Source organism: Acinonyx jubatus, chromosome X (assembly GCF_027475565.1).
Source record: "Acinonyx jubatus isolate Ajub_Pintada_27869175 chromosome X, VMU_Ajub_asm_v1.0, whole genome shotgun sequence".
NCBI lineage: Eukaryota > Metazoa > Chordata > Mammalia > Carnivora > Felidae > Acinonyx > Acinonyx jubatus.
Genome location: NC_069389.1, coordinates 118,502,218 through 118,524,654, shown reverse-complemented (window position 1 = coordinate 118,524,654; position 22,437 = coordinate 118,502,218). Strand labels below are relative to the sequence as shown.

At 46.2% G+C, this 22,437-nt stretch overlaps 1 protein-coding gene across 11 annotated transcripts in view; it reads right to left on the bottom strand.

The window, feature by feature from the left end:
- AFF2 (ALF transcription elongation factor 2) overlaps positions 1-22,129 on the bottom strand; it is a 455,357-nt gene extending 433,228 nt beyond the window's left edge. For all 11 annotated transcript variants that reach the window (XM_027054786.2, XM_027054788.2, XM_027054790.2 and 8 more), the window contains exon 1: positions 21,829-22,129. In XM_027054786.2, coding sequence (XP_026910587.1) covers positions 21,829-21,875 — 47 coding nt within the window. In that variant the 5' untranslated portion in view covers positions 21,876-22,129. The remainder of the gene's footprint in view (positions 1-21,828) is intronic.
- Positions 22,130-22,437: the final 308 nt, after the last annotated feature.

Here is a 22,437-nt window from a genome sequence, read left to right as displayed (position 1 = left end):
CACGTGGGGAGGGCAGAGGCGGTCCGGGGGGTGAGTGAGGCTGCTCCACACACACAGTGCCTTTCAACCCCCCTGCAGGACGCCCACACACGGCTCACGTGACCGCTCGTTTTTTCACACCGACTCCACACACTCCCAAGCTACAAAAATAAGAATTTATGGGTGCCTGGGCCCTTCAGTCGGTTAAGCATCTGATGACCCTTGATTTCTGCTTAGGTCATGGTCTCACAGTTTGAGTTCTAGTTCCGCATCGGGCTCTGCACTGACAGCACGGAGCCTGCTTGGGATTCTCTCTCTCCCTCTCTCTCTGCCCCTCCCTCGCTCTCTCTCTCTCTCGAAAATAAATAAAAACACTTAAAAAAAAAAAAACTAAGAATTTATGATCAGGTCAAATCTAACCTGAAATATTCATGTGAAATTCTATGTGGCCCCAACTGAGAACCTGGGTGGTCATTTGGCCACTGGCTTCCACATCAGCACAAATCCAAGGACTGGCATTAGCAGGTTTAGAAATCCCTGGAGATTACACACACACACACACACACACACACACACACACACACACACTGAAATACACATAATTTGGTTCTCAGGTCTTCTTAATGCTTATGATGGAAGGGAAATGTATCTTGAGAACCCAAATGATCTCATATGAAATGTTTCTATGTTAATTCGTGAAACTAGACATATCCTTTTATTGAGAGAAAAAGAGAGAAAGCGAAAGTGAGCAAGGGGCATTGAGAAGGAGAGAGAGAGAGAATCCCGCGAGGGGCAGAGAGAGGGATACAGGGAGAGGAAGAAAGCGAGAATCCCAAAATGGGGCTCGAGCTCATGAACTGTGAGACTACAACCTGACCCAAAGTCGTATGCTTAACCAACTGAGCCACCCAGGCGCCCCAAACATACTCTTTTTTAAGAGAATTTCTTAGCAAGATGAAGGCAAAAGCTTCTTTTCTGGGCTGTGGAACTACTAAGAGTTATATATGAATGTACCTTGAGATCCAGGAACTCCTCGCGCCTGTGCGGGGTTTGCAATCAGCCAGTCCTCTGTGCTGGCACAGGCTGCAGGAACAGTGACAACGGCACCATCAGAGGCTCCCCTGGAATCGTACCTGCTTGTCACACTGACCTTCATTTCCACCAGCCTCAGCACCGTGCCGCCTTCGTGCTCCACGACACTCGCTTCCACACGGACTGCTTCTCGGGGGCTCTTGTTTGCCACCGGCAGCACCCAAGGAGATTTCTGATCACTTTATATCAGATTGCTTATTAAATGGGAAGAAAGTAACTGCAGGTGGAACGATGACAAATTTTTCAAAAGCTGTAATGCCGAAAGTAAAAGACACCCTATAGCTGAGGTATGGAGTCATTTCCACTTTAAGACGTTGTATTTCAGGTGACAAATTAGGGCAAATGCCTCTCTTCTCTGAAGAGGTGAGTGCAAATTCCAGTTAGAAGGCATCAATTCCCTGTCCAGTTTCAATTTATGCAGAAATTCCATCCACCGCATCCAAGACAGCCGGCCGAGCCAGGGAAGCCCAGTCGACCAAACACAAAAACACGGGAGCCAGTGCCTGCCGCCTGGACACACTGTGACCAAGGAATTCAGACCTGTCGGCATTTCGATTTGCTTACCCGTGGCAAAACGGGCCTTTCTTGGGGCGAATGGGGGTGGTGGGAAAGGTTTTCAAAAGCTTACACTAAAATATGCACAAAAGCTTCTTGAACCTCAAATCGCTCTTACGAGGCCACATTTCGACGAGTTAAGTGTAAATGAATTGGAAACACATGGAACACGTTTGCCTCCAGATACACAGGGGTCTCAAAACCAACGAGGGGAAAAGGGCGTGGGGCTACACGCATCTGGGGGTTCCCTGAATCCAAAAGCATTTCAAAACAGTTCTAGACAAGCAGCAGGCCCAGAATGCATCCTGGACATTAAGAGATTTTGGAAGCTTGAAAACGTTGGATAGTAAATGCTCCCCCTTTGAAGCATCTCAGATGGAAGCTGGCTTGACATAATTTTTTTCTTTAAACGCACAAGTGTTCAGGGCAGCTGGCATTGATTATTTTGCTCTTTTTTTTAAAGGAGTGTTTCAAATACAATAATGGCATAAGTTGTTTAGATAGAACAGCCCTCAACCACACAAAAAGGCTAACAGAGGAAGACAGGTTGTTTGTGTCTATCGGCGACGGAGGTGGCATAGGGTATCAGGAACCACATGTCTTAAGAGTTTAGGTTTCACAAAAGCCTAGAATCTACAGCTAACTTATGTATGCATGCGTGTGTACATGTGTATACGTGTACATAGACACGTGTGTGTAAGTATATGCTCTGTATACGCACAGGTGAACATTATTACTAACTTCTTTCCTCATGCTTCTGCATAGCCCCTTCTAATGTCATTAACTGATGCCACGTGCCTAGCATGTGCCGTAATGCGTGGACACAAGGGACAGTTCAAATTCCTCTCTGAGTTTTTAAGCTCTGTCTTTATCACTTATTTTTTTAATCTGTAGTCTCTTCCACTTTGCATTAGTCTCATGTCCACATGGGTGGGAGACATTAAACTCTACAAACCGAACTGGACTAGAAATCGCTGCAAGTGATTTCGTCAAGAATGTGTTTAAACACTGTAATATTTATTCCGTGGCATTACGAACAAAGAAGAATAAGACGCCTGGGTTTGATTTTGGAATCACACGGAGAGTGGATTGGAGGGAGATAAGCGTACGTTCTCCACTGCGAGAATGTTAGCCTCTCGCTCCTGACCCAGAGAAGAGCTAAGCCACTTCTGGAACGAGCATGTCAATAGCCAAATGGAGGAAGGTCCCCACGCTGAGTCAGGACTGCAAGAATGAAGAGATTTGGGGAGAGCAGCAGCCAGCTTCCCTGTCTCTATTTAGATAAGGCACCATTAAATGCCGAGAGGTGGCAACAGTAATTAATAGGCTCCGTTGGTTGCGCTCACAAAGGAGGCAAAAAGGTTTTAAACACTATATATGTCAACGATTCCCAATCCTTAAAAAAATTTTTTTAATTTAAAGTTTGGGGTGTCGGTGCTATTTTCATTGTTTGTTGTATTTTCTGTTGCCATAATCTTCTTCCTGCGCTCTCACCGTAGTCCCTCCCCCCAAAGTCGGGAAAAATATGAGCCGCATACTTTGAAAATTTAAAGTGAATTTGGTGTGATTGGATTTGGGTGTTATTTTCTGACAATTTCAAGCTTGAGAGTCCTGGCCAATGCCCTATACCATTCTCCTAAGGGATTTTAAAGCATCATAAAAACGCAACAGTCGAAACAACCTCAAAGGTCATCTAGTTCAACCTTTATCTCCTGCTGGAATCCTTCCCCCCGCCACCCCCCACCCCGCAACATTCCTGACAAGGGTCAGTCAGTCTCAGCTTTGACACAAGGCATACATACTCCCCCACCCAAAACTCCACCAAGTCACCTCCACTCAAGTGGAAAGGGACCAAGTGCCACATGCCACTCCTTCCTCTCCCCATCAAAGGTCAGTCATCTGTGGGGTCACCGCCGAGGGCAGAGCTCAGAGGACGCTGGCTCATAAAGGCTTCGCCGGACGGTCAGGAAATGACCCACAGTCATGTATAACTTTCTCGCAGAAGAGGAAGACGGCGCCAACAAAGCACTGAGAGCACAACAGACCGCGGTCCAATTAAATACAATAAACTTCTTAACACAGAGGCCGTCATCTATCACCCACACTGACAGTCAAGGTGGCTCTCTGGAAGAAAAAGAGCTGGCTCTGTTTGGTCTTGTTAGAAAAATTCATACTCCGGTGCCAAGACTAGACCCACACAAAACGGGATCTAAAGTCTCCTTACTAAGCTAATCCCCCAAGTCAAGTCTCTAGTTCTGACTCGAAATATTTATGAAAAAAGCCTTTGGTAGCGAGAAATTATTCATCTCAGGGTGCCCCATTAATCGCAGTGACAATGATGTGTGAAAAAATGATTTTGTGCTTTAGATTCCTTTTGGCAGAGTCTATATCGTGAAGCTGAATTCGAGACTTTACAGTAATTCGTCAATACTGTAGTATAGGAAGTGGTAACCAACAATGAAGTGCAATGTCATAGAGCCAGCTTTTGATTTCAGGGCCCTCTCCTGTAACAGGTGGAAATAATGAGTACTAGACACCGAAGAAACTATTTGAGGCAGTGTTGGGTCAGCCTAGCCTCCCGACAGCCACAGGCAAAGCCACATGCCCTGTGCCCTATGTTTCAACATATGATTGATGGCTCAAGCCCTTTCAGAATGGTGTCTTTGGAAATGGCTCGCCGTGGCTCTCGCCAATCCTCTTTCTCATGCTGAGCCCGTTCACCTAAATCTCCAGCACGGATCAACCAGAGCAGCGGCACTGAAGGGTAGGCTGAGTAGGACGGGTCAACGGGTACCTGTTCTTGTCATCTTAAAGAGTGCCATAATCCCCGCAACCGGAAGGATCATCAGATACAATGTCGGCCCAACTCTCATCCTACTTCACGAATGTAATGGTCAGGCTCCAGGGGCCATTCCTACACTGGCCACCATGAGATCCCCCGTGCCTGGCCGATGGGAGACACCCACAACATATTTCACAAATGGAGGGATGAATGAACGCCCATTCCCCACTTCAGAAGATCTTAGGATCTCATCTATCGCAAAGGTTTGGTGGAACCTGCTTCAAGCATTTCATGGTCAGTTCAGACCACAAGGAAAACGTGGCCAGTCAAGGATGTGGCGCCACAGTGGAATGCTATTCAGATCCCGTTCTCCATCTTGCAAGAGGAAGTGACGGTCACAGCAAGGAGAAGAGGGGGCTTCTGTGCCATCCAAGTGGTGGCTTGTTCAGAGGTGGCCAGTGTGGAGCAACATCTCAACACTGGAGTATAGACAGTGTAGGGTGCAAATCAGCCACTATACCTACCTAGGTGGTCTTGAGCAAATGGCTTAGCCTCTCTGGGCCTCGATGTCCCCACGGTAAAAACGTCAGTGACAAACACGTCGACTACCTCACAGGGTTACTGGGAGGCTTGACAAAGTTTATGTTTAGAGAACACTCAGAGGAGCGTCTGATATGCAACAGCCGCTCGATACACGGGGGCCGTCACACCTGCCAAGTACAGCCCAGTGAAGCCACAGTGAGAGATACAGTTTCCCAGGAGGCACCAAGGCCCAACAGGAGGTATTTGATTCCTTCTGGAAAAGTTCTTGTTAGTCTTTGGATCCTTTGGGATTTCCATATCAGGGCTATTTAAGGACAAGATGTCCAGAGGGAAGTCTCCGTGAGCAAGGGCTGTTGAGGACCTGCTCATCACCCCAGCTTCTGAAAACAAGGCGGAGAGGCCTCTCCCTGCTCTATCCACCCTAAAAACAGAACGAGGGCATTCGGGGCACGGCCACCTCCCGCCTGCAGATCTAGGCAGGGTTGCTAGGATTCTCACTATGCAATTATCCACAGGCTGGGACATCTTGCCCTGAGAAATGAGAACACGGTGAACACAGGAGGGTTGTCCTCAAACCCAGGAAGGGCTCAGGTGAACTGAAGAGATTATATTTATTCTGTGTGGCCTCCAGGGCAGAAACACAACCAAGAGCTGGGAGCTCCAGAGAGGCCCTTTTCATACATTCGATGCAGTCTGTATCAGAACGGTCCAAACGGGAAGAAATGAGCTGCCTTGAGAGGGATTTTTGTTCTCCTCCCATTTGTTTGGACTGGCAGAAGCTGGGCATCGACTGGCAGGGAGATTGAGGAAAGGGCGTCAGCGCTGCCCCATAGTTGGCCTAGCTCTCATCCCCGTAAAGACCTCCACAAGCCTGAAGTTCGAAGACCACAACCTCTCCCTCCGATCTTGCCATTCATGAGAATCACGCCGTATCCGCGTTCATCCTTGCGCATGCACACCACTCAAAGGAGCTCAAATTGATTCATGAAAACCGATCGTATTGCTTTTTATATTTTTATAGCTTTTACGATTTTTACATTTCAGTTTTTAAACGGAAGATTATGATTATGAAAAAAAGATGTGGCTCACAGAGAGCCTGAATTCTCCTGTTAATATGCAATGGAGGGGGTACAGAGTATCAGGAGTGACGCTGGAAGCCTTCATCATCCATCGTCTACTTAAGACAATGGGCGCCTGGGGGGCTCAGTCGGTGAAGCGTCTGACTTCAGCTCACCTCTTGATCTCACAGTTCGTGGGTTCGAGCCCCACGTCGGGCTCTGTGCTGATGGCTAGGAGCCTGGAGCCCGCTTCAGATTCTCTGTCTCCCTCTCTCTCTGCCCCTCCCCCACTCATGTTCTGTCTCTGTCTCTCCAAAATAAATGTTAAAAAATTAAAAAAAAAAAGAAAGAAAGGAAATGAAGTCTCACTATTAAACACTATTAAACAATGGCTGCAATTTCCAGTGTCTTTCCATTTTGTTGATGATGAAGGTCTAATAATTCGACAACTTAAACAAAACATGCCGCCTCTGATTCGTACAGTTGGCAGGGGCACAAATCTCAATTAGCCACAACAGTCTAGGACCTGCAATACGAAATTCACTGCAATACCTTGTAAGATGTTAAAGGTTTCTGTCCCTTGAATATGTAATTCCCTCTTCTTTTCCAGTGACGAAACAGCAATTTCTCTACTACCCTTTCAAAATAAACTTATGAAAGGCAAAAATTGGTTTTTTCCCTTTAAAAATGTTGCATTTGTCTCATCTCCTCAGTCTTTTAGTGTAGCTGCCTCATTCACTACAACCTTTTAAACATTCCTCTCGTAAAATGCACAAATAGTCCTTAGGAGAAATTAGTTAAATGGCTCCCAGAAAGCAGTGTTGTTTTTCCCCTTTCAAAACACTGCTGTAAGTATCCCAGCTCACTAATAAAGGGTAAACAAGTCTGAAAATTGATCAGATGTAACAGATATGATTAAAAGAAAGACAATGAAAAGAATAGTGATGTTCATGCTATAAGGTATCTATTTCTGAATGCTATTAGACCTACCCAAGGAAGCATTCATTCTAGGAATAAATGTCAGGAATTCAAAAGATGGCGACAGCAAGGTAGGGGATGCAGAACAGAGGGCTGTGTAGTCCATTTGTCTTTTTCAACTAATCTTTAGGCACAACGTGGGGCTCGAACTCACAACGCTGAGATCAGGAGTCATATGCTCTACCAACCATGCCAGCCAGCCAGGCGCCCCCCAGAGGGTTGTGTAGTTCAAAGTAACAACAGGGTTCTCCCAAAGGCTGCAAAGCTCTGGGCATACAAAAAGAAGGGCCAGAATTCCCAGGAGAGGCAGTAACACGTTAAGGGGTCAACACACACAGGCCACTTCAGCTTGAGCTTTTCCCATCCCCAATCACCACCACCACCAGAACACAGCATCCTGGTTGGAATGACGTCACATCTTTTGATAATAAAGTCACATCACGATTACATTCAGGAATTTATACTTCTGTGGTTTTCTGGTTGTTGTTGTTGTTGTTGTTGTTGTTAAAAAAAAAATGTGTGCCACAACACCTGGGTGGCTCAGTCGGTTAAGCTTCTAACTTTGGCTCAGGTCATGATCTCACAGTTCACAAGTTCAAGCCCCACGCTGGGCTCTGTGCTGACAGCTCAGAGCCGGGAGCCCGCTTGAGATTCCGTGCCTCCCTCTCTCTCTCTGCCTCTTGTGCTCTCTCTCTCTCTCTCTGTCTCTCTCTCTCATGATCTCACGGTTCATGGGTTCAAGCCCCACGTAGGGCTCTGTGCTGATGGCTCGCCTAGAGCCTGGTTCGAATTCTGTATGTGTCTCTCTCTCTTTCTCTCTCTCTCTCTCTCTCTGCCCCTCCCCCACTCACACTCTGTCTCTCTCTCTCTCTCTCTCTCTCTCTCTCTCAAAAGTAAGCACTAAAAAAAAGTTTAAATTAAAAAAAATGTGTGCCTATGAAATAATAAAAGTCACATTAACCTCAAGAACCTGGACCATTTCTGTGAAGTCAGGGGGGTATATATTCACTGTTATGTCTTCCCCTCTCTAATTCCTATGAACAATAGCAAAAAAATAATAACTTAATTAAAGTTCAGTGAAGATTTATGAGTGGACTTCATCCCAACTTCTGCCCCTGTAGCTGGGTGAGGCAGCTTAACTAAAACATTTCTGGGAAATGCCATGAGCCACGAAGTCTCTGACTTGCGTATCATTTATGATACCCCCTGGGGAGCAGGCCCAGAACCCCATAAGGTTCTCATTACAAACAGGAATGTGCCAGGCCAGATGCACTGGGGGTTGTCAAGCTTTGTAAACTCTCCCCCCACAAAAAAAAAAAAAAAAACCTCATAAATTTTGCAGAATATATTGCTTTTCCCTGAATTTTTATGATTACGTTCAATTTAGGGGAAACGTACCCCATACTTCATCATTTACCTGTTTTTAAGAGTTATTTGATGTCCATGAAGTTCTATGAACTTTCTACTAGTCATGTTTTTTACATCTTAAAAATATAAGCCCGCATATTTCCAGTCAGCCATGAATGTAAAACCTCCCGGCTCTTCTAATTTTGGTGTGCCACTGCAGGCCAAACAGATTTCAGAGCTTTTCCGCCGGACAAATTCACCTTTCCACCTTCCAGGAAGGCAAAGAACCCAATGAAAGATGGCGATAACAGTGATCAGAGTAGAAAAAGTTGGCAGGTCTTGGCACGGCAATTGAATGTGGGGTGACACTGTAAGGCTCAGAGGGATGTGCTCCCCTGGGGCAACCACTACCCCATTCGTGGTCCACAGAAAAGACTCCCCAGCCGCAGGGTCGAGGGGAAAGGCATGACTGGAGATGGGGGCTGGAATTAGGCACCTAGGCCAAGTCTGGTGGTCTCTCACATTCTAACTTGTTTTCATGAATTTTAGTGATTTGTGTTCCTTTAGTAAAGGTACTTTAGGGGCACCAGTCGGTTGAGCGTCCGACTTCGGCTCAAGTCATGAGCTCGTGGTTCGTGGGTTCGAGCCCCATGTGGGCTCTGCACTAACATCAGAGCCTGCTTCAGATCCTCTGCCTCCCTCTCTCTCTCTGCCCCTTCCAATCTCTCCCTCTCTCTCTCTCTCTCCCTCAAAAATAAACATTAAAAAAGATACTTTATAATAATACATATTCCAGGTCTGAAAATGTAACCAATCTCAAATTGGTTACCACCAAAACTGAAATCTGTCGGTTCATCATGTATTAAAGGGGCTGTGTCTATAAATCCTTCCATCTGCCTCCCTGTGGCTAGGGTGGGCCAGGGCTATACGGCCCAGCCTCATCTAATGAGATATGGAACAGGAGATACACAGATCCCACCTCCCATCCCTCCCTCCCCGGCAAATGTTTAGGATAGGAATAAACCACGAAGCCAGATGTAATCCTGTGCTAAATCAGATTAGGAGAAGCAGACAAAATCACAACTTCATTCAATGTGTCATTTATCCCGGGTGACTAATGCATTATTTTGTATGAAGTTAAAATTGAGCTTTGAGAAACTATGAAATAAATCAAATGCCCTACTTTACGTAATTTTTAACAGACAGTTCCCATTAGGATTCTACTCTGCATAGCTGTTGGTTAAAATCATTGCCCAGTATGCTTATAAATTAATCAACTGGGGTAAAACTGGCTTGGCTGTCATCATTCGCTACTAATCTACATTTAGAATTCACTTTAACTTTTCGAGCCCCTTGAAAAAGGGTCATCAAATCTCTATTTTTTTGTTCAAAATACATGAGTAACAGCGATTGTTTACAAAAGCCTGGGTAGCAGAAGTGAGGCGCTCGTGTCAATTTTCAATGGCCTTAGAGCGCCCATTGACATTTCCCTGTGACTTCTGGGTAAAATGCTGATCAAAATCCAATGAAAATGGTCTTCATCATTCTTGAGGGGAACTTTTCCCACTTGCAGTCTGAATATATGTGCGCTGCTTACGTTTCAACTGTTACAGAACCTCAAAACCAATGGGCCAAGATGCCTAATTGCAGCAAAAGGGACAGAGTTAATATTTAATAGCTAACTTTTGTAAAAGGTCCACGGTGGCTCCTGCACTTCTCCGGGATCTTTATGACTCAGATATGTTTCATTTCTGACGATGAGCCCTAATTCAGTAAAGACCCACAAGTCCCTACTATCTCTCCTCCTAGTATGTGTCTTAGTATATGATTAATTTAACCACTCGTGTGTTTCATCTGCACTAAAATGTCCTAGATTTCTTCATCCTGTTTTACTTGTCTTCTTCAATGTGCATTGTGTCGTGTTTCATTTTGCACTGGGAAAACAATACAAACATGTTTTGAGGGTTTTTTCCAAGATTATTTTATATACTTTGAAGTTGCCCATCAAACTCTATTTTTTTTAAGTTTTAATTTTAATTCAAGTGAGTTAACATACAGTGTAATATTAGTTTCAGGTGTATAATGTAGTGATTCAACACTTCCATGCAACACCTGTACTCATCACAAGTGCCCTCCTTAATCCCTGTCACTTATTTCACCCATCCCCCCACCTCCCCTCTGGGAACCGTCAGTAGTTAAGAGTCTGTTTGTTAATTTCTCTTTTTTTCTTCCTTTGTTTCTTAAATTCCACATGTGAATGAAATCTTACGGTATTTGTCTTTCTATGACTGACTTATTTCACTTAGCACTATCCTCTCTAGCTCCATCCATGTCGCTGCAAATGGTGAGATTTCATTCGTTCTGTTTATGGCTTAGAAATATTCCATTCTGTGTGGGTGTGTGTATGTGGGTGTGGGTGTGTATACATACATACATACATACATACATACATATATACCTCACATCTTCTTTATCCATTCATCATTCAATGGAACTTGGCAAATGACACATCCGATAAAGGGTGAGTATTCAAAACATATAAAGAACTTATAAAACTCAGCCCCCAAAAGAAATCATGCAATAGAAAAATGGGCAGAAGACATGAACGGACATGTCTCCAAAGAAGACGCACAGACGGCCAAGACACACAAGAAAAGATGCTCCTTATCACCCATCAAACTCTATTATGTCCAGCTCAGACACAGATGATTTGAACTCTGTGAAGGCAAGGGTAAGAACACCTATCTCTGGGATGCTTATTCAAGAGGTGATGTGTGCAAAGCATGTGACATGATGCTCTGCAAATGTTGGTTCTCTTACCCTGACTATCGAACCATCTTACGGAACATATGGAATCTTTTCTGCACATCCTTGGGATGAAATTGTAATCTGAATCCTCCAGAGGCTTAAATAGAAAATGTGTTCAGTCTAAAAATATGTTAGGAAAACCCAAATCCTAGGTTAGCCTCCAAAGCAGGAACTATTTTTTTTAAAAAAAGAAGAAGAAAAGAAAGACAAAACAGACAAACAAACAAGGCATCTGGCACAAAGGAGACAATGCTATTAAAGCGTGGAGAAAAATACTCAGCAAATGTTGAAGGCGAGTTCTTCGCCTCCCCCCACCCCCCCACACACACACTTGGTACTGGACGAAAGCCTCATCCAATGATGGTAATAAGTTAAGACACGTTTTCTTTTTTAAGTGGGCACAATTACCCTCATAGCATTATTGTAGATATTAAATGTAGGTATAACTTGCGGGGGGAGAGAAGCTATATGTAAAAGCCTAAAATCACAAAAGTGATAAGCTTGGGGCTATTTGGGAGCAATTATTCTCATCAATAAAGAAGTCCCCACAGGATTCCTGGCAGGCAAGATGCACATCGAGATCATTTAACTGATAAAATGTTAATAGGCATGCTATTTCAAGAATACATCTATTGAAGGTAAGGCAATGTACCTACCTGGACCTACCTGTCTGACCATTGTGATTTTAGCTCTTCTCTTTGACCTCATTCTTGCTCCTCTGAACTATCTCTTCACAAATTTGACCACACACAGCATTAAGCAGGCTATTGTAGAGAAATCCATTTATTTGTTCAGCAAAAAGTAATCAAGCGCCTACTGCGTGCCAGACAAGGTTCTAGGCACTGCCGATGCACTAGTGGACAAAAGAAAAGAAAGCAGAATCCACCCTCATTGAGTTCATGCTTCCCGAGTCTGAATTAAGTTAAAGTTTACAGATCAGTCCAGTTCCCTCCCAAACACCCAATCTGCTGCTTACACCCAAGAGGAGCACAATCTTGCAATGTCTTGCTGTGTAAGAGATCAGGTCAGTTACATCTCCTGTTTGGCTATGGTTTCAAACCCAACCCCACAGGTAAGTACCAGAGCTGAGCGAGAAAGGCCCCATCAGCCCCATCCCCGGCTGTGCTCCGCAACATGCAGTGTCTTGCCACTATTCTAGCATGTGTCTCAGGGTATCGTCACGGGTTAGCAGAGAAGCTAAGGCTTCATTTCAGCTCTGCAATACACTACCTGCGTGACCTTGGGCAAGTCACTGAACCACCACGTCCCAGTCTCTCCGCCCTGTAAAATCGGGCAATCAGATAACGCAAACCAGAGCCCTTCACAAAGGAAACGTCAGCTCTACTTATTATCTTCAGTTCGATTGTTATTACGATGCCTAGACTTAATATTTTGAGACCGAGCAAAGTGCCCAAAGGAATTCGGCATAAATGAATGAATGAATGAATGAATGAATGATGCTACACTCCGCATGGCTGCATTAGGCTACCACTATGGCTCAGACGCCAGGAATACAGAAATAAAAGATATATGCGCACCCCCCCAAAACAATTCAAGTACGTCAGAAGTATGTTCAGAGGAGGAGAGTCTAACTCGAGAGGACATCAGTATGTGAGTTTGGTGGGCAGAGGATGAGGAGGACCGCAGCTAGAGGCTTCCCAGAGACCTAGCTGAGACCTGAAGGATGAGACAGACCAAGAATTATCTGGTGGTCAAAGAACTAATCAGAAACACAGATATAAATCCCCAGGCACCAACTCGCTCTTTAGGGAAAGGAAACACAGAAGTCAAAATACCGGTAGGCACCTTCCAGACAAATGAGTTAATTATTTTTTGAAAAACGGAGAAAGAACCAAAGAGAGATATCTGGGCACATCTCAAGAGCCACAACACGTGCCTCTTTTGAAAACGGCTCTTTTGTCGGCCACTGTGCCAATTTACAAACATTTGTTTCAACCGATTCGGGAAAACAAACTTTGATTTGGGATTTCTTTGAAGAGCGTTTGCACCAATATTTCCATAATTCAGAGAGTCAGCATAGTTGTCAAGAGTTCTGCAATTGTCTCCCAGTCAATGGCGGTCAATGTGCATGAAAATACGCCATTCGTGCGGCACAACGTAACTTCGGTAGGTCACACGCACACGCTCATCCCGTCAAACCAGACAACTCCGGGGCCAAAACCATTGCTTAATATTGAATGTGGGCTGCCGCCGGCCCTCCAAACGATCCCCATTTCTGGCTGGCCATCCAAACAATCCACATTTCTGGCTTTCCGTGTCCACTCTGGCCCGTGCTAATAGTACTCAACGAGTTTCATGGGTCCTGATGACGACCGCTTCTCCTATCCTAGCTCACACACTCGCTCTCCCTGAATTCCTATTTTACTCACACCCATGACACACTATTTCCCCCGATCTCGTTCTCCATTCTGTTGTCACGTCAGCGGGGCCAGAGCTCATCTTTACGTTCCTTTCATCTCCCCCTAAAAGTGACTGCCTAGCAGTGTGCTGGGCACAGAGTAGGGACACAGTGAAAGCAGTTCTTTTCTTTAATGTTTATTTTTTCTTGGGAGGGGAGGAGAAGGGCAGAGAGAGAGGGAAACAGAGAGAGAGGGTCTGAAGCAGGCTCTGTGCTGAGAGCAGAGAGCCTGATGCAGGGCTTCATCCACAAACCGTGAGATCATGACCTGAGCCAAAGTCAGGTGCTTAACCGACCGAGTCACCCAGGCATGCCTGAAAACAGTTCTTGCTAGAACTGACAAACACTGAACTAGGGCATGAGGGCTCCCGACCCCAGCTGTGTCCCTTACTGACTGTATGTCCTTGGGCAAGGCATTGTCCCATCCTGTGCCTCGGTCTCCTCATCTGTACAATGAAGAGGCTAGACCACGTGACTCTGAAGGGCCCTCCAGTCTTGAAGCATTAGGTTCGAGGAATTGATTAATTTGTGCACACCACAGCCAAGCCTTTTGCCAGCAAATAAATAATGGCTAATTGATGAGACCTCTCCATGATTCCATGGCACTTCGTCAGAAACATCCATCAATGCTGGAATTTAATTTAGTTACTGTGGCTGTGCCGACCTGGCATGAAAACAACCAGTCCCTTTGGAAAATTAATTTATTTAAAAAAATTAGTTGACTGGCATGCTGGAAGGAGAAGTAAAGCCTCTGTGATTGCATGTTTCGTTGTTCACTGGATGGTTAGGTCGTCATGTACATACTGCCACCGTCAGAAGGTTAAACTGACCTCATAACACGTTCCTTCTGGCTGGTTGGTTTGATCGAACCAGACTACAGACCTGAAGACCCAGAGTACATCAGACGCGAAGAAACTTCTTGCAATGAGTGTTAAAGCAAGTGCAGCATTACTATGAGGTAAATAGGGTTTTACTTTTTATTTATACAAAAACGAAACCATTTTGATGCTATTTCCAGGAGACATGTTGCCTACAGAACACAAAATTCAGACTCCAGGAATACAGTTTAATCAAGGCCACCGAGCGAACCAGTATCCGCTACTGAGATCTGGTTTTCTCTGAAGACGATAGACAATACAGAGAACTATTATTTGGAAATGTAACAAAGTGAATCATTCTTTATAGGATGGAAGTAACGTCTTTTTTTCTTTTCCTTTTTTCCAGCCAAGGGAATGCTGAAAAAAATAAACAGATGAGGGATTTTGAGCTTGTGTTGAAACCAAAACCTCTTTCCTTAGCTTATTTCCCAACGTGTGGCTTTTATACCCTCATACACCAGCACATGCCTACTGAAGAACCAAATCAAAGATTACTTTAAATCACTGGCTGGCGTTCTTTTTCAAATGAAGCAAAATGCACAGGTATATAAAAAAATAGCGTTCCATAAACTGAGCACTCCATAATCAAAATCAGATTCTAGCTGTAGTGCTATTGTCAGCCCTGCTTAAATCATGCCATTTTATTTAAGCCCTCAGATAATTTCTCGCAGCTCAGTAAGTGGGTGGATGTTAGCAGCTAAGGTCATCGAAAAGATTTACTTTAAAATAAATTCAACAATTCAGAGCATCGCCCTCTCCACAGCGCAAAGTGTACCTTGCTTTGAACATGCATATAAAATTTCATTAAAGTGCAACATAAAAGTTTTACATTAGAGGAACCTAGCGCCGGACCTTTGTTTAACAGTCATGATAATTTATGGCGTGGATCTGCTACAGTTAAGTAGAAAAACAGCCTTCTCATGATGAAATACAAGTCAGAAAGGCTGAAATTCAAGGAAAGCTGGAGGAATCCCAACCTCCGACCGTTCAATTCCTTCAGGTTTTTGTCACACATTCTTCTTTAATATTCTCCGTACGGATTGAGACACAATCCTAGTCCGTTAACTCCTGTATCCCATGCTTTAAAAGTTGGGGTTTTCAGTTCTACGCATATCTGAGAGTTCAGAGAAATTCTATTTTCTAAAACATCGTACCCATAAATAACATCGGTTCCAATTTTGCCTCTTCCTTGCCTAGGTTTCTTTCGTAACCCTTCTTCCTTGTTCTTACCTTCTGTAAGAGAGGCCAGACTGGCTCCGAGATCTTCAAGAAGATTACAGACAATTAAACCACTATCCAAGAGGCAGAGGGCCAGTATTATCACCAGGATTTACTGAGCAACTTTTATCTTTGAAAGATTCAAGCATTTGCATAGGACACTCTTTGAGCTGATGGGCTGTAACATCAATCAACAGATGTTTATTGCGCACCTGTGATGGGAAAGGCACTGTGCTACATGATGCAAGAGGGTGATACACCACGCCCTAGGAAGCAGTGTGGATATTTAGACATCGACGACTTAATGCAACAGCAGTAACGCAGTGAAAAGAGCCATAAACACAAATCCTAGGGCCTCCACTGACTGTGTAAACTTAAGCAAGTCACTTAACCTTTCTGAACTTCAGTTTTCTCATCTACAAAATGAAGCTAACAGTCTCAGTCCTGACAAACCCACAAGGTTATGGTGAGGATCACATCAAACAACCGATACGGTAAGTTATAAAGCTTTGGGAAGAAATGTTATCCACCTCCTAGTCCCAGCTTTGAGGATCCAAATATACCTATGATCTTCTTTATGATCAAGTATCAAATCTTCACAATTAAGGCATTCAAATTTAAATGGACAGTTCCCAAGGACTTGAGTTTTGCCTCTTTTTATATATATATCTTGCCATTCACAGGTTTTCATTAAAGGGGCATCCATCAAAGAAGTGCTAAGAGATTATATCAGTACATAAATTGTTCTTTTTTTATCTAAAAGAAAAAAGCAGAGTCCCATGCCTAGTCAATTACATGCTAATTCCACCAATTTTTTTTTTTTACACAAGTATGATATACACAATCCAATCCATTTGTTTCAGTGATGGCTAAATGCTCAGGCCCGTACAGTAACAATAAATAATAGGCAATGAGGTTTCATGGCAAGGCACCTGACCTGGAAATTGGGAGATGTGGATTTCTTACCTAGCTCTACTACTAACCAGGTTGTGTGGCCGTAAGCAAGTCAAACGACCTCTCTAGGGCTGTTTGCTCATCTGTAAAATGGGAATAACACCTGAACATTCTAAATTACAAGGACTAAATGAGGTGACATATGGGAAAGTATCCCACATTTGAAAAGGCTCGCACAAGGTATCAGCTGTCAATGGTGCGGGCTGTGGGGTCAACTCCATCTAAGGCAGAACCTGGATTGTATCACCAAGTAGCTTAGTGATTCCATTACTTCATCTGTAAAACAGAGAGCGTAACAGGTCCTATCCCATAAAGACGTCTGAAGGATAAAGTGAGATTGACTATTTAAAGCATCCGGTGATGCCTGGGGCACAGAGTAAATACTCCAATCACAGTAGCAATGATGACGATGCGTTCTAGAACGCACAGGTGAAACACACACACACACACACACACACACACACACACACACACACACTCCAAAAGGTTGCTTCAAGTTGTGGTGTCAACAGCAATGCATTTCTTCCCATTATCAGTAAACAAGTTTTTAAAACCTCTTTCTTTATCCCACAACAATCTGAAAAAGACAAAATTAAAAGTGAAAAATGCTGTCCCTGTACCAATTGTTTTGTCTACAGGACAGGCTAATCAACTGTGTGGCAGTTTCACTTTTTGAGGTAGGAGCTACAAGCCCATAGGGCAAGAGCTTCTAGATTGTTCCAGAGATGGCCATTTTATTGGACCTTTATGATTCTGAAATTACATTAAATATGTGCCAATTTTGCATGCAAGAAATAGTCTTAGCTAAGAATAATGAGCATGAAATAAAGGTTCAGCGCATTAAAGCCATTTCTATTCAACAATAATTAGCATGTTTAAATACAATATAATTTTTACCCATCTACAAAATGCTTAAATGTTTGGAATCTCGTTTATGTCTATAATGACAGATTCATTTTTGAGGTAGTCATTTTCAATCTTGATTTGTATATTTTAAAGTTGTTAAACGCTTGACTGAATCATTAGCAAAACAATTCATGTATCATTAAACTGATTTCTAACATGAGACAATTTTCTTTCTTGTCGAATAGACGTGCCTTTTTCAGATTTACCGAGATAGCTTTTATCCTTTGGAGGGCTTGGCGGGGCTGCGGAGGAGACCTCAGCCCTGGCTAATTTCACGGCCTCCGGTCTAGCCTCCCCATCCATACACTCCCTTAAGAGCCTCAACCCCCGCCACGGTTTGCTGAACGAACGCTCACGCACTCTGGAGAATGCATATTGTACTAGCAAAGAAAACAGACCGCAGACCGGCTCCTTTTTCATGGAAGCCAAACAGAGAGGGGGGAGACAAATGGACGCAGGTAGAGAACCACAAACCCTGGCAACCTGTAGGCCAGGGTCTGAACAGGTCCCTGCCCCGCCGCCCCCACGGTGCTGCCACCCCTTGGCGCGCGCTCTCTCCCTCCCACATCTTCCCACGTAGGAGCAGGTCTGTACCACGCTCCCGAAGGACTGCGGCCGGAGGGGCCTCGGAAGACCTGTGCGCGCACGGCTGGCAGTGGCTGGCGGGCTGTTGCCGCGCACGGGCCGGGCGGGCTGGACGTGAAACAGTTCACTTTTGTCTGCAGAGCGGAGCAGGGTCTCCCCCTCCCCCGCAGGGTCGAGGAGGGCTGGGGAAGGCAGGGGCCGATGGGCCAGGCCCCCGGGGCCGCCTTCGCGGGAGGAGGAGAAGCCTGGCCTGCACATGGCCCCTTCCCAGCCTTGACAGCCCACACAGACCTTTGAACTTTCTATTTATATAACGGTTTAGTGAGTTTAAGTCTCTTCCTGTGTAACTGCCCGTGTGCGAGCTGGCCTCTAATTAGGCTACTTGTGAGACATCACTTAAAAACTACAAACCACTGCTGCCGGCCTTGGGTCACAAGTGCCTCACCACAATCTTCACTAGACTTTTTCACACTTTGATTTTGGTAGCCTGGTGGCTTTCTTTCCATTTTTTATGTTTAAGGATGCACCCCTGTCTCTATCTGTCGGCCCTTCTCTCCTTCCCTCTTTTTTTAATAATGAAAAGATAAACATCGCCACAGAGGACCTTGGCCTGTCACAAAGCCATACCTAATCAATACGGGGGGGTGCTCACAGGACTGAAAGGCGGGACACTTTGTAGCCCCTCCGATTTTGCTTTTATCCCCTCTTAAATGGGGATTAATGACATCCCCACGGCTGGTAAACAAGGCCAAATCTCGCCACAAGATCTCCAGACACCTCAAGAATTCATTTACTGAGTTACCAGAGGCAAGTCGATAGAATGGCTCAGGCTGTAAAATTTCATTTTTTGTTCCTTTCTTTTTTCTTTTACTTGAGAGCAATGGTGTGTTTGGTGCACACAGACAGACACCTGCACCTTCCTCTTCTTTCACAGAATGGTTCATATGAAATTCAGACTCAGGTGAACACTGCCCATTCATCCAAGAATCTTAAAGAACTTATGCTTTGACCCTTTCGTCGAGTCCAGAGCACCACCCATTAAGATACACGGGCAGTTTGTGAAATCCAGGGATATGTTCCTTTAGGCACACAGCACTCCGAGACCCAGCACATCGTCTTTCATGCCCCATCCTTCCCATTTGCATTCATTCTGACAAATGTGTTTGTAAATGGGCGTGTACTTTTTGTTTACTGTAGTCAAGTGTTTGCAAGTAACACATATGCCTGTGTACGTAAAGTCTTCCTTCATTAAGTCTAGGTAAATGAGTTTGTTTTGTAGCTGGCCTGATCCATTTGTTGTCAGACATCTAGGGTTGCACTAGAGGCAGCTCAGAGTTTTCAGGTCTACAAGTGAAGGTTGAGGAAAGATACTATGTAAATGAGACCCTTCACTTGGCCCAAGCCTTTTTCCTTGGACCTTCTGGGGGGAGGGGGAAGAATGGATGCCAGCACTCTAAGCAGCTACTTACTCCCCAGGAAAGGAAGTAAACAGGTAATGAACATATAATTGGTGTGCCCTACATGTCTGCAGAGTTTGGAAAAGTACAGATTTCCATTCAAGGCAGTATGAAGCTTTTTTAGTTCATCCGCTATTGTCACGTTTATGTTCCTTTTTTTTTGGGGGGGGGGGTTCAAGACAGATGCACAACCCACATTACAAATGTTTACAAACAGATTCATAAGGAAGTTTGCCCCTCGCAATCAAACAGTAAGAAGGAGAAATTTTCCTGGCACATGGGCACAGAGGGAAAAGGCCAGCTTATTTATGCAGATATGTTACACTAATTCATCCGTATTTCACATAATATCCACAGAGTGTCCAAGTCTGCATGTGGCATAGTTACAAAACTGGAGGAAAAAGGTTTTGCCTTTTCTTTAAAAAAAGAAATGATAGTCCCCAAAGGGGGGGGGCGTGTCTTTCTGAAAAAAGAAATGAAAAGAGCCCATCCCCTTTAAATATGCAACTGCATGTGTCTAAGATTAAACTGAAATTAAAACAATATAAGAAACACATTTTTTTAAAACCTAATACCCTGGATATGTTTAACATTTGAACTACACCCACGAAATCAATTATAACAACGTCTGTTAAATTAATGATGTTACCCACACCATATATTAGGCAAATTGTATGCAAATGGTAATGCTGTGGTTATCAGTTGTCTGCAAAATAAATTAGTGAAGCAGAGTAAAGGCTGTGTGCAGGAGCATAATATTTAATTGAGGAGTAATTTTATTGTGATCTTTACTTTTAAATAACAGCACGGTTATTAAAAACCGTAACAGAATGTTTTTCTGCAGGGTTGATAAAACCTTGCATAGTATCAAAAATGCCTTACCGATTAATACTGATACAGTGTAATTTGTGGCTGCAAGGATTTACCCGGAATTGCTGTAAAAGAAAATGTATTTAAGTTCTGATTATCTTGGATTTGCAACTAAAGGGCTCACGATTGGCATAATGAAGCTATTGGCTAAGAGTATGACCCTTTACTAAAGAAGGAAATTGCCTAAAATATCACATCAGCAAGGGAAATCCTTGTAAAAATACACAGCATTCATAGCCAACGGCTGCTAGCAGTTTAACATCGCAGAAGATTTCGCACCACCGGTCTGTATTGTAGATTATCCTAACTACATTTAAAAAGGCAATAACCAAGATGCAATTGTAAATCGCTGCCGCCGCATCCTCACCCCTTCTCAAGCCACAGGCTGGGGGGGGGGGGCGGCAATTGGTATGTTAAAATGTTGTGACGGATTAACAACAATAATGCCTATGGCAGAAGGTGGAGTTTTTTAAAAAGTTAATAGATATGTATATCACTATTTATGCACGCGCGCGCGCACGGCACGCGGTAACAACTTTCCGGCTCCCCAGTCACCTTTGCACCATCTTTCAAAACGCTCTCAGCGACAAGTTTACGGTATTTGGGGAAGAGCCGACTAACCCTCTGAATCCGAGCTGGGTGCCCATCACACAGACCTGCGGCTGCCTCCCAGTGGGGGCGGACAGGGGTCCGGCCGGTAATTAAATGTGCACAGACGTCGGAGCAGCAGACTTCGGGGGACTAACTTCAAAATCCCTGCCTTGAGAGCCAACGCCGAAGTCGGCCCGGACCCGGGGTCCCCCGCTCGGCGGCCCGCGAGGCCAGCAGGCACCCGCGTGCGGGGAACTTGTGCTGCGCGAGCGGCGGGGGAAGGTGTGCGCGCCGCGCGGGGACCGAGGTGGCGGCGGCGGCGGGGGAGGCGGTCGCGGACACGGAGGAGGGCGGCCGACGGCACCTTGCCGCTGCCGGTCCCCGCGGCCGGCCGCCGGCGCTCGACACCTAGAAAGTTGAAGCCTTTCGGCCGGGCGGGATCCGGTGCGCCGGGGGACGGGCCGGGCCGGTGGGTGCGCAGGGAAGATCCCCGCGGGGGTCGTGCGGCTCGGCCCGCAGGCGGCGCGGGCTCCCATCCGGGCCACAGGCAACTCTTCGGACTTGGAGCGCCACACGACGCCTTCGGGACCCGCATCCCACCCGCGGCCGCCACCTCCCCTCACCCCCACCACCACCCGGGCGCCCGCGCGAGAGGAGTCGCGGCGGCGGGGCCAGAGGTGGCTGGGAGCAAGTGGGAGGGCGTCTGGGGCGCCCCCACCACAGCCCCGGCTCCTCTTAACAAAGGCGAAAAGCCCGGCCCCGGCCGGGGGACCCGCGTCGCAAGGAGAAGGCAGAGATCAACACCTACCACTGCTGCTCCAAGTCCCAGTCCCTGAAAAAGTCGAATAGATCCATAGCGGCCGAGCGGCGGCGGCGGCGGGCGGGCGTCCGTCCCTGCTCGCGGCGGGTCGGCGCGGCTCTCGGCGCGGCTCGCTCGCTGCTCTCGGCGGCCCGGCTCTCCGGCCCTCCCGCCCGGCTAAAAGTGCCCAGGCCGCATCGGCGGCGGCGGCGGGCGCCGGCGGTGCCCGGTCCTGCGCTCCGGAGCGGCGGCGGCGGTGGCACCGGGCGGGCGAGTGCCCGGCCGCCCGCTCGGGTCCGCTCGCTCCGCGGCTGCCCGCGCGCCCAGCGCCCCGACGCTGCGGCGGCAGGCGCTGGGGGGCTCGGGCCGGCGGGGCCGCCCGCCTGGCGGGCTGCGGGGCGGCGGCGGCGGGGGCGGCCGGGGTAGCGGCGGCGGCGCGGCGCGGCGCGGCAGCCGGGGCGGCAGCGGCAGCGGCGGCGGCGGCGGCGGCGGCGGCGGCGGCTGCACAGGCGGCGGCGGCGGCCGCGGCAGCATCACACACTTACACACTCACAGGGGGCGGAGCCTGGGCAGCCCGAAGCCGCGACATGGAGCCGGCACGTTATCGGCCCGGGATCT